The sequence below is a fragment of the Symsagittifera roscoffensis genome, chromosome 2 (genome assembly GCF_963678635.1).
Source record: "Symsagittifera roscoffensis chromosome 2, txSymRosc1.1, whole genome shotgun sequence".
NCBI classification, from domain to species: domain Eukaryota; kingdom Metazoa; phylum Xenacoelomorpha; order Acoela; family Convolutidae; genus Symsagittifera; species Symsagittifera roscoffensis.
In genome coordinates, this window is record NC_087063.1 from 75,678,825 (window position 1) to 75,691,964 (window position 13,140).

The following is a 13,140-nucleotide window of genomic DNA, read 5'->3' on the forward strand; positions in this document are numbered from 1 at the left end:
TTTTCAAAAAAGCCTCTCCACTCGAAAAATCTCCTGTGCAGGCCTCTGACTTTGAACTACCGGGGTTGATCAAAACTTCTAATCACACAATTTCAATTTTTGAAAAACGTCTTGTCATATAATTCCATGCGTACATAATAGTATATTAAGTCTCTGTGATATACATTTTCCCATACATGAAAATTGGTTGAATCATTATTGAAACGCTAATAACCAAATTCATTTTAATCAATTTGCATTCTTTTTATCAACTAAATTGTCCCATAATCATCTGTCTTTTTTGTTTTGAATTGGTCCTTTCATGTACTTTTGTGGTGGTTGGTGAATGTAGTTTTTTGTTTCTAGGAGTACAAGGAATTTGCAGCCAATAGCGGTTTGAGCTCGATTTCTAACAATCAGTCGAACACTTCGAACGTAACCTCAAGAACAAATGACACATTAGAAGACGAAATGATGTTCGCAAACCCGACTTCAATCAACCTGAACAACTCCAACAGTCACGTGAACGCGAACAACGAACGAAACAAAGCACATATAAAAGTGATTGAGAAGAAACGACAAGAGGAAATAGACGATTTGAGAACCCAAGTCAAAAACTTCGAATCTGAAAATACGAGGTTGCAACAGAATTTAGATAGCAGCAAAGCTAGAAATAAAACACTGTCAAATGAGACGAAGACACTCAAAAACCAAATTGGATTGCTGAAAGAGAAAAGCCAACATGACGATGAGTTAGTTACTGCTCTTATGGGTCAAATTGACGTTTTGAAGGAGGATTTGAAACGTGCAATAGAAGCTGAAAAAGAAGCTTCTCAGTTTGCGCCCGGAGGTAAATTAACTGCGGCACAAGAACAAGTCGAGAAAGCTATAGTTGATCAACTTAAGCATCTAGTTGCAGAAAAAGAATCCAAAATCCAGGAGCTGGAAATGAGGTTGTTAACTATACATATGGGTCAAAACCAGCAGTCGCAGAGTTTTGCCAATAATTTTGAACTTGAAAGTGTAAATTCGAGAAATACAAGTGCAAGATCAGATGTCGGAAATGTTCCAATTCAGATATCGAAAAACGCAAGTTTGACCTCAATCTCAAGTCAAGCTAGACCAGGTTCATCAAGGCGCCCTGAAAGTGCTTTGAATGGTGCACATAACACCGAACTTGAGCACAAATTACAAGAAGTCTCAACACTACTGTCAGCCGCCAGTGTGGAAAAAGAGAAATTGAGAGAATTTTGTGCTCTTTTGCAGAAGCGTGTTGATGAATCAGTTGAGTATAAAATGAAACTTGAAAAAGAGCTTTCGCATCATAAGAAGAGAAGTGTGATGCTTGAAAAACAAGTTGGAGCTGCTAGCGTTTCGACAAATAATAGCGTCAGCTTGTCGACATCGGGTCTTCCGCCAACTGGGAACTCAAAATCTCGAGGACTTGCTGGTTCGATGGCTCACATGAATGCCAGCTCTGTTTCTTTAAGAGATAGCAACGCAAACGGTGCTTCAGCTCCAGCTAATGATAATTTATCCTCGAAATGCGAATTGCTACAAGAAGAAATTGTTAGTTTGAAATTTAATTTACAAACGATAATGAAAGCGCGAGATGAAGATTTTGCTTTGTACAAAAATATGATAGAAGAAACAAAAAATGTTTTCTTAACAGCTTTGAGACAATTGAAACAGCCGAGTTCACGGAATGAAGATCCGACTATTGTAAACTTAACGTGATACAATTTTTTTGGAAGTTTCGTGATATTACAATCTGACGATTAAATTATAGTCCCAAATTCTATCATGTATTTTATCAAGTGCGATTGTAAATTGTACATATGTTCATTCATGTAGAATAGCTAGTGTAAATGATACTTTCATGTTGCTTTTGCTGCTTCAGTTAAATTTTAAAGAAAATAAATTCAAATTCGTTATTTTTCTTATTGATCCCTCAGAGTAATTGAGAGATATACAGTCGCAGGTAGATATTTAATTTCTGCTCCATTAAACTTTGTTAAAATGTTCTCGCTGTCAATAAACACGAGCGGAAACCTTGCCTTTTGAGCCCATATTAACAGTCGTGATTTGAATTCTAAAAAACTCAAAGTTTTTTCCGTGTCGAGAATAACAGATCTTAATTGTTTGCCATTCAGACTCAACTTAAGCGACGAGCAAATACTTTCGTAAAATAAAAAAATCCAATTAGTATGCTTGCAAAACAAATTTTAACCTGAGGCTTTATGGTTTGCAAGTTGATTTATTTTAGATTACACACAATCCTTTTAGAAGAAAAGTCGGTTGATGTTTTTGATTGAGTGTTTAAAAACCTTGAGTCTTTTTATGTGCGACTCAATGCGGGACCAACTGTGGGGGATGGGGCTGTTGTCCAATTTGGCGTATCCAATTCCGCCTTGAGGAGGCGGTTGACACCTCCACATGTGACCGAAATGGGATTCAAATTCATGTCCCACTCGGTTACGAGTGCTCCTTTTTTATGTTTTAGACATCTGTTCACACTGATGTTTATTTCCGTTCGAGGCAAGTGACTTGTTTCTCCAGTAAGAAATTGAACTTGCTTTATGGAACCTCATCTTTGAGGAACCTTCTAATTTGTTCTAGTGGTTTATGTTTTTTCGATACGTAATAATTATCAAGTTTTTTCTGGAAAGTTATTACCATTGCGATAGCAAGGGTATTGCAATTGAGTACAAGACTTTTTTTTTCCAGTAAACAACTTTGTCCACGGGACTCATTGAACTAGTGGTTCCTTGGCTCATAATGTATTCAAAATTTGTAGTGTCTCTTGTACGCTTAGCCTGGTGGTACCGAATACGCCTGGGACGGTTCGAATCTGATCAGGACCAGTTTTTTTCAAACGGTAATTGTTCCGGTTCAAAAAAGTTTCGGCCTATTATTTGTCTGCTTATGTTTTGTCGGCTTAATTGTCACATCTAAGAATTGTTTATTTTAGCTGTAGGCCATTTAATTGCTGTGGTTTTAAGCATTTTAAAAATCCGGCCGAATCGAAATTTGCTCTTCACATTAGTTGTAATTTAACCAGCTCGATTTGTTAAATTTTGATTTTTTTTCATTTTATCTTTTTTTATCGGTTTAATAAATTTCGGCCTAACTATTATGGACTTAGTGGCCTCTCATTGCGTCGTTACGTCCTGAAAAAGCTTTTGTGCCCGTGTGTGCTCTGATGGTAAAAAGGACTTGACATTTTTATAAGTTAAGAATTTTTCTGAATTTCTCGGCATGAAGGGTTTCTGCTCAGGTTTTTCGGCTTTGTTACCGCTTCGTAATTATAAATCTGGCGTAGAGGTAAAGGAACTGTTTGAGATGACAAAGATTCGCGGTTCGAATTCGGCCGGGCCCTTTTTTGCAAACTATAGCTTTTGTGCTTTTTCGGATTGTCGTCCGTTTATTCTTTTCGTGTGCTTTTTGTCGGCTTAGTTCCTGTAGCTCAATGGTTCATCTTTATTCCAAGTTGCTGTAACCCCCACGCTTGAGACGACAAAACCCGGTAGTTCGATTCCAATTGAGACTTGTTTTTCTTGCAAATAGAAAAATTTGGCTACTTTAGATTATTGTATATCTGCTTATTTTTGTCTACTCAGTTCCACAGAAAGGACTTTTCTTGGAAACTTGGCTTTTGTATAGCATTCAAAAAGCTCTTTTTAGAGTTTTTAATGGTAGAGGCAATTTTATTCCGGATATTTTGGGCTTAAGTGGCAATTTTTATTAACAAAAACGATTTTTTGATTTTTTTCGCTTGATTTTCATAACATTCATATTTGTATCGCAAGTGGTGCGAAGCTCAGCTTAGCCTCTGTGTCGATAGTCGAAATAACATTTGTCTGCTTTTTTGTCGGCTTTGTTTATTTTCAATAGAATTTTCTTCTGGTTTAAGTCCAGCGTTCTGTTACTTGATTGATTATTAACGAACTGTGACTCTTAATTCGTTCTTTTTTTGTTTTAGTTCCGTTTTTTTTCCTGACTGAATTGAATTCGGGTTCTGTTATATTGGTTTAATTATCCACCGCATATTTGTCTTTTTGGCGAAATGGTCGTTTACACCAGTTTTTTTGGCTTATGGACCGCTAGGTAAGCGATAATAAATGTTTATCTGACGCTGGTGTTGCGGTTTTTTGTGAATTTGAACTTCAGTCGAGACAACAACTACTAATGCGTTTATTGTCCGTTTTCCCATTGTGGCGGGGTTGGACATCCGGAATGATTCAGATGAGGGCATTCTGAATAGCATTCAAGCTATCAAATGGAGGATAACACGTTTTTTTTTTCATGCCATTCGATCAAGGCAGTCTGTGGATTTGAGGACTAATGTATTCAGGTCTTGTTTAACACAATCGATCGAGCGTTTTTAGGCCGTACTACTGGTTTTTTCTTTGGGACTGAAATATGGTCTGTTGATTTTAGCGCATGGTCATTTTCTCTTCGCTGAACATGGCCATTCCATCGTATGAAATTTTTGTAGTTAGTTTTTTCAATTTTTGGGAAATTGTTTCCGTCTTTTTCATTCGCCAGTTTGCAATGTTTTTCAAGTGTGGCGGTGCTCTTCTTGGCCTGTGTAAGTTTATGATAGCATGATTGAATGGTGTGTTTGATTCAAGTTTTTTACGCTCATTTAATGTTTTGATAGTTGAAAAAAAAGACATTTAAATTGATGACGCAAGTTTTTAAACTTTACCAGCTGGGAAAAATATACATTTCAAATACCTTTTCAAACAAGCGAAAGCTTGTGTTATTCCACGGGGGTAATTTTTTCTAACCGAACTCACTCCAATTTATTTGTGCCCAATGTTTAAATAAGTCCCTATTTTTATCTGCATAGAATCTTAGCCTTGACAATTTACCCAGTTTTAAGCTAATGTAATCCCATAAGCTAAAAACTGGGATTTTTACAAAAATTAAAAAAAAAATTCTCAAAACAAAAAATGAATTTAAAAAATGGAAAAAAATAACTCTTCCCATGCGCCGCGTAGTTTTAAAAATTTATGTTATAGCTCAGGGAATATTTATTCGTTAATTCTTTAATTCCGCAATTGATGTAATTATTAAGTCTATCGGTTTACTGATCTGATAATGTACTGGCTTATCGGTTTACTGTACGCACCCCAAATTTTTCATCGTCCAAACATATATTTTTGTAAGCTAATGATGCAGCGTTATGTGCTAAGTCGACGATTCAATCGTAAAATTTTCTATTTGCGTGGATAGTTTTCAGACTTGTCTCGCTATCTTTTCGAAAAAACAGTGATGCTGTAGAAATTCAACTCTTTCACATCTATTCATTGTTTTTTTTTCAGATCAGCCTTAGGTATGGTAGGCATGTCCCAGAAATTGAGAGCCATGGTGATGAAGGAGCCAGTGTATGCTGCACTGGCTGTTGCACTTGGAGCAACTTGTAGCATTGCAATACCCATGCGCTACTATCAGGGATACAAACGACAAAAGTTAGTCCATTTTGTGCATTAATATTAATTACCAAAATCCAAATAGTTGCGATGCGAGTTTATTTTTTTGAAATTTTTATGACAGTTTAGTTTTTAGTGGAGTTACTGGTGTATAATAGGCTACTACTTGGTAATTCTTTGACGTCTGTTTGTTAAGATAAGAAATAAGTCAGATCGCGGATCTAGGTTTTTCTCGCGAGAAGGGATTTACAAAAAGTTTTCGAAAATTTTGTCTACTTTTTGTCGACCAAATTTATTTTCTTAGCTCTCCCGAATCACTGTAAAGACCCTACTTTGACCAAATTTTCTGCGCCGCAAGCAATGTTTTGAAAAAAGTTCAGGGGTTCGAGCCCTGCCTTTGGATCGGTAGGGCTCGAATCCCTGAGGGGCTGCGTCCCTCAGGAGTTTAAATCGACCCCTGGGTGAGATACAGGGTTGGAATGATTATAATCAATTGATTAAAATCAAGATAATAATCATGATTAAAATGGCAAAAACATCGGATTAAAATCAGGCGACAGTACATCAAAGGCTTTGTTATTAAAGAGTCACATGTCTCTTCCTGCCTAGTGGTGGCGTCCGTTTTTTCTTGTTCCGACCATTTGAAAAATGTGGATGAACTTTGTATTCTGGTGTGTTAGTTTTTTCCTCACAAAATCAGGTACCACAAATGATCATTGGAATGGGTTGAATGATATATAATGTTGAAGCCCCTTCAGTCGTGATTCGAATGACATAGAAATATTTTGAAAAATTTTTGCGCAGTACCGAGAAAAATCCGTTTGAAGTTTTTGATTTTCAGTCTAATTTCGAGCTAAAAAGGTGGGCGTACAGTCTTACAATTGTTTTACTCGACTTAAATTAGATTTCGGAGTTTTTTATATGAAATTTAATCGCCTGAATTTATTTGCTTGCTACGAGTTATTCGCGTTTTTTTTTTAATTTCGTTTTCGCCTCCTTTGGTTTACTTAGCCTTTGGAATAGCCGGCCGGAATATTACAGAAATAAAAAAAATTAAATGTTCAAAGTCATTGATTATATAATCAAAATGCGTAAAATAGCCGGAACGTTACAGAAATAGAAAATGCGTAAAATAGCTGGATCAAAATGCGTAAAATAGCCGAAACGTTACAAAATTCAAAGTCATTGATTATGATCAAAATGATTTTTGATAATTATCGGATTTTTTCCAACCCTGGTGAGATATTGAATTTTGTTTTGTCAACTACGCCTTGTAGTTTTCACTGATAGTGTTGAGGTTGGATTTTCATGAATTGCGTAGAATTCGTTTATTAATCTCAATGAAATCCTGATCAATGCAATTGGTTTTAGGTATGCATGGGAATTTGTGTATCACTACCCCTATCCAATGAGAACCGAAGACTACGAAATTATGAAGACTAGAAAAGATTTGTTCCCTAGTTTCCAGTTCGGAAACTTCAGATTTCTGAGCACGAAACCATCGCCAGAAAAGTGTATCTCAAATTACCACGAGGGTGTCAGGGCTAAAATTCAATATTAGTGGATATTTCAGAACTGTGACTGACTGTGATAGCGTAACTTGAGCGGAAAACTGTTAACACTTTTTGAACATTGTAGATTATAAATTTAATAGATCTATTTGAAAATTGTCGTTTTATAATAATAGGTAAAAATAGCTTCAGCTTAAAAAATGCTCTTGTCAAAAAGGGCTTGTGTTGCAAAAAAAAAACTTTTTAAGAGTCGATGATTGTAGTTGTAGTTCAGACTCTCAAATAGGTCGCGATATTTTTTTCAAAGATTTTTTTTTCAAGCAAAGTCTTTATTAAAATTTGTTAAGGCTCAAATTTACTTTTTTTGCGGTCTAACTTTTGACTTATTTTTTTATGTTCAATTCACTTCCATATATTAAAAGAGCGAAAGTGTGAAGTTCACGAAAAATATGATCGACTTCTAGTTTCGAAAGTGGAATTTTCAGATTTTCCAGCGAAATAGAAAAATTAATAATTATTGGTCCAGTTTTCTCAAATTGGGTTGATTTAATCAAACAAGCGCCGATCATAAGTTGTTCTAGAAATGCAGAGCTGTAACGGCATCTATTTTTTTGAAATTCCGAAAGCTGAATTTTTTCATAAAACAAATCGGTATTTTTTGTTTACTAGCGTTCATTGCGTCTTTTCCAACTGTCTGTTGGCTATGTTTTGCACCTAACTAGCACAAATTAGTGCTCAATTTTGTTGCCAAGATGTTGGTAGCATGTGTTTTATCCGCTTTAGTAGCAAGGAAGCGCCTGTTTTTTTTTAGATGTGTAAGCTCTGCGAGACAGGATGGCTCGTTCAGGAAGAGGATTGCTGTATAATATGTAGTTAGGTGGTTCAAATCCTGTTATTGGCTAATTCTGGTTTTATCTAGTTTTTTTAAATATGTTTTTCTGTTTTCTTTTGTTTTAAAAGTTTTTTTTTTTCATTTTTTGCTTAAATTTATCCTTGCGATTATTAATAACTTTATTCACAAAATGGTCAGAATCAGTACTGGTAATTTTAGGTTCAGTTGATATTGAATTCAATTTTTTTGCCTCTCCGGCTCACTGGGCCTGGAGGTAATGACTACGCCTGGTCCTGGGCTCGAAACTGACAGGAACTTTTTTTTCAAACTGGAAATATTCCATTTCAAAAAAAAGTTGTCGGCTTTAATTTGTCTGCTTTGATTAGTCGGCTGAGTTGCCACATCGTATATTTGTTTGTTTTAATTTTGATGTACGCTTTTCACATATCAGTTGCTTTTAGTGTTTTGATTTTCTGCTGTTTGTAATTTCTTTAATTCGTATAATTTTCTTTGTTTTTTTTCCGCTTAAAAACTTTATTCTGGCCTAATGATTTGGGCTCATATTTTATCGGCTCATATTATATTTTATTTTGAGTCGTTTCAAGGGAAGCATAATTTTAATGCACACTGGATCGCACTAATTGCTAAAATCTTTGTTCAAATTATAGCTCAAGTTTTTCAAGGCAACATTTTTTGGCTTTTTTCTCGGATTGATAGGTTTTGGGCTCAAATTATATCGGTCTCATGGCCTCCTATTGCGTCGTTCGACGGGCCTAAAAAGATTGTTTGTGCGTGTGTCTTTTGAGTGTGACTTATTACATTTTTGAAAGTTTCGTTGATTTTTTTTCGGCCTAAAGGGTTTCTGCTAAGATTTTTCGGCTTTTTTAGCGCTTGGTAACTGTTCTTCAGATTGGAGTTTTACATTCTTATATCCGCGCAGTTGGAATCCTGAAGGCGGTAAATTTTTTTGTTTCGAAGTTTTAATCAGACTATGGCATTCTGAAGATCGAACACTGTTCAGAGATTTCTCACTGCACTCATCACGACTTGGCAGATCTCATCTATTTACTCCGTATTCAATTTTCTTGCAATTTTGAAGCTCGCTTTTGAAGCCGTATTATATTATATTGCTTCTGATTGCGAAGTGTAGCTCGTCAGTGTTAGTTTTCAAAATTGAAAATTTTACCTTGCATTATTTATTATATATCGGCTAGTTGCCCGCAATTGTAATTTGCTAATTAGAGTAGACAAGTCTTCAGCTCACGAACGAATCGACTGCAACAGGGACATGCTGATTGACACTCATGCTATTAGACCTAGACAGTATCAAGGTTTTGTCCGCTAATTTAATGCTGATGAGCAGCTGCCTGGCATTTACTAGTTAAAAACATTTTTTTTTTATTATTTTTAAGAAAAGTCTTAAAATTTGTCCACGCTCATTTTTGATTTTTTGAGGTTTAAATTTTGATAGTGTAAAGGACGAGAAAAACACGATTGACGTCTAAATTCGAAAATGGACTTTAATTATTACATTATCCAGCGAATTATAAATTTTAACTATTGGTTCAGTTTTTTTTTCAAATTTTATCAAAAAAGGTCAAACATAAATTGTTTGTGAAATTCAAAGAGCTTTATGGGCAAACAATGGGCTTTTTTTAAGTCGCAAGTTGAAAACTTAAAGAAAAACAAGTCAGTTTTTTTCTGTTTCCTTGCGATCTTTACTCTTTTTCAACTGTAAGGTGGCTATGTTTGATTTATTATCCGAACAACACTTCTTTACGTATAGTAATTTTTGGGTCAGACCACTCACTGCTGCAATGTTGAATTTCATGAAAGATCAAAATGATTACGCGCTCAAACGTTCATTATCTAGTTTTGATGGCGACAAAATTACTGATTAAATACTAACTCGGATTCGCCTCACTTTTCTGCAATTGCTGAATGTTGCAGTTTTCTTTTAATCGCCTTATTTGCCTCAAACTGCGTTTTTTTTCTAAAAGATTATTCAGCTGACTCTTTCTCCGTCTAAATTGTATTGAAATAGTTACTTCGTTTTGTACTAGTTTGTACTGCAGCAGATACAACAGTTATTTTGTAGGCAGAATATTAAAGTTCAAAACTAAAAATTTGGTTTTCGGACACTAAAGAGTGTTTAAATCTAGTTTTTCAGTTTTAAATGAATTTTTCTCCAAATAATCAACTGACTGTTAGTTTTAGTTTTCGCGCTGTCTGCGAAGGATTCTACTACACCTGTTATGATGAATATAATGCTCTCCAATGTCTTTTTCTATGTTTTCTTCTATATGAAGGTTTTTGATGAACAAATTTCTACGTATTTCGAAAAAAAAATGGCGCGTTTTAGTATCCAATTGTTGCCAAGTTACGAATTTTTTTGTTTATTTGTTTTTGTTTTTACACGATCGGAGCGTAGTGTGATAGTATGATTTCATTTTTTGCAGCCTAAGGCGCAATTGTTGGCTCTTTTGAATCAGCACTTATAGGTTAATCCAGTTGATGCTTTTTTAATTCATCAATTGAATCGAAAGAAGCTATTTGCTTCATACAGCAGTATAATAATTGAATTTCCATATCAGAAATTTTCAACTAGATTAAACTCGCGAGATTTTTGAAATGCATAATTTATTCGCTATTTGGTTGAGTACATTCTAATTGATTACATGCAAAGTTAGTGTGGTTGCCTGTACTTAATTACATTTCAAATAAATATAGTCAAAATTTTTGTGCATTTTGAAGCTCATGAATCTGTGCCGCTTTTTCGCTCGTGTTTGCGAATTTGCACTTTTGCCTTTGTGTGAATATTTGTGATGATTTTTCAGAGAAAGTTGCGTTTTGGGTCCGAGGAAGTACGAAGTCTTTTTCCTCTCTTATATCGGAAGTGATGCAATACTTTCTCCTATCCGTTAGAGAACCTTTTTGTCTCGTTGTTTTGCTATTTGTTTGCGAAGTGCGGCTTTACGTTGTGATATTTTCTTTATGTATTAAATCATTTCTTAACGTAATTCCGCTCAAGAACATCGGGTTTGAATAAAACTGTTTAATTACACAATAAGAACTTGAGTGGTGCGTAATGTTATTCATTTTTTTTTCGAGGTTACTTGCCTTATGCACTTGTGTTAAATAAAAGTCGACTTCTTTTTAGCCTATTTATTATGGGTTCAATTTTAAATCGTTAGTCTTTAAATCGAAAGGCTTAATGAATTTTGAATAAAAGTATCATCAAAAAAGTCCAGACTCAAATAGCTACCTAAGAATGTTCAAATTAAAGATGAATGAATATTTTTTGGTCTCATAGTTAGGCAAAATTAGAATGCTAAAATAACAATATTACGAAAGGAATTGTTTTTGGAATTAATCGAAAATTTAACTGAGAATAATATCAAGGTTAATGAAATCTTTCGCTTCTTGTTATACAGTGCTGATTAAGATTAACCAGACACAACGAATAATATTAGAAGATTCATCAGCATTTTCCTCAAATTTGGCTAAGATTAGACAAAATTTCACCAGAATTAATATTGCAATTGTTTTTCGAAATTCTCAACCAAAATTTCACCCCAAAAATGCGTCATTTTGCCTTTTTCTAATTAATCAGGAATCACGCTGGAACTACCAGGTTAATTGATGAGAAAGTTATGTCAAAAGAAGGCCCTTACCCAGCCCAGTAAAGTTCTAGAAGTGCAAAACTTCCAAAAGTTTGCGTACAAAGTTTGAAATTTGGTGTTAAGAAAAGATTTTGATTTTTTCGATATTAAAACTAAAATGACCTTTTTTTGGCTATCAACCAAAAATATATTCTCTAATGCAGATTTGGAAAATTTAATTTTCTAGATTTTTGTTGGGCTGTGTTAGGCTGATTTTGATATAATTTTCTCACCAATTATTTAGGTAGTTTCAGCGTAATTCTTAATTAATTGAAAAAAGCCAAAATGTGACCCATTTTTGGGATAAAATTTTGGTTGGGAATTTTGAAAAAATACCATATTAGTTCTGTTTGTTCTTAAACCGAAACATATTATTTAAACTTTTGTTTCCCTCACTTTTTCTCTAATCTCAACCCAATTTCAGGAAAACCCGTTTGTTCGTTTTGTCCGGATAGTTCAAATCAGCCTTGTACCTGATTAACTCTTGCTATAAAATTTGGTAATGTGGAATATTAAGATAGATGATGCAAGCTTTCAGAATTTTTACGATTGTTAATTTCTTGATAAATATAACCTACTCTAAAAACCTGGTTGTTATTTCGCTTGAGTCTGGTAAATAAAGTTTCGTTTTAATTTGTGATGTGATGTTTGCGCGTTGAATATGTCACTTGCGATAGCAACTATTATGATCGAGAACGCTGTTTTCCTATTAGAAACTGTCTATTTTTAGAAACATGTTGCTGCACTGCGTCTCTTACTATGATACGTCTTGTTTCTTTGTTAGAACTCGCCATAAGCAACAGCCTGGAAAGCCCCGACAAACTTAGCAATTTGATAACGAGCCTCAGTAAAAAGTGCTTGTTTCAAAGATCAAATTTCAAAAGTTTTGGTTTCCTCAACATCGTTGAATGATTCAATTTACAGTCTAATTTCCGTCCCATTCAAAAATTGTAACCCTCCATGAACAGCCAATATAGTTAAAATATTGCATATCTTGCTGTTGTCTTTATAAATTCTGTGGGTCCTATAAGTAGAAATACCTGAAACTATTTGAGAAAAGCTGATTTTTTAAAAGATCAATTTTGAGGAGAATTCTATATTACATATTTAAGATTTAATTATGATAAATATCAATTAAAACGTCAAGTTAAACAATTTTGTAGTTTATCAAAATAAAATTGTATCAAAAATTTTAATATGAAATTGTATTTTGCACATTTTGTAAAATAATTATTTGATACAGAATTAATACATGCTGGGGGAGGACATTATTCTACGGACACCCAATAGACCAAGTGAACTGTTTTCATCCCAAAACTCTAATTCGAACTTAGATAAAAAGTAAGCCGAATAGTTTCAATATGGCAGAAAATTTTTTTTGGTCAAAATGTTGCAAAAGCTTTCAAACAATTTCTATAAAACACATTTTTTGCAATATAGATCTTTTGTGGTTATTTCATCTGGGAGCGATTTAGTAGCATGTGTTTTATCCGCTTTATTAGTGATAAATTCGACTGGTTTTTCTATTAGATGATTCGTAAACTCTATAAAACAGTTGACTAAGTCAGCAAGATGAATGCTTCGTAATCCGAAAGTCCGCAGCTCGAATGATGTAGTCGACAAAAATATATATCTTTTTTCGAGTTGATAGCTAGTTTTTAGTTTCTGTTTTTAATTTGCAAGTCTAAGGTGCCTCTTGCCATTCATCCATTTGCAAA

At 34.3% G+C, this 13,140-nt stretch overlaps 1 protein-coding gene and 1 long non-coding RNA gene across 2 annotated transcripts in view; both read left to right on the forward strand.

Annotated features, from left to right (window-relative positions):
* Window positions 1-1,868, forward strand: part of LOC134840527 (coiled-coil domain-containing protein 13-like) — a 213,220-nt gene extending 211,352 nt beyond the window's left edge. Inside the window, exon 7 of the mRNA XM_063856404.1 lies at window positions 346-1,868. Coding sequence (XP_063712474.1) covers window positions 346-1,716 — 1,371 coding nt within the window. The 3' untranslated portion in view covers window positions 1,717-1,868. The remainder of the gene's footprint in view (window positions 1-345) is intronic.
* Window positions 1,869-5,313: 3,445 nt separating this feature from the next.
* Window positions 5,314-7,087, forward strand: LOC134840528 (uncharacterized). The gene is made up of 2 exons (XR_010162426.1): window positions 5,314-5,456; window positions 6,789-7,087. It is a non-coding gene; the product is annotated as an uncharacterized LOC134840528 (long non-coding RNA).
* The last annotated feature ends 6,053 nt before the right edge of the window (window positions 7,088-13,140 follow it).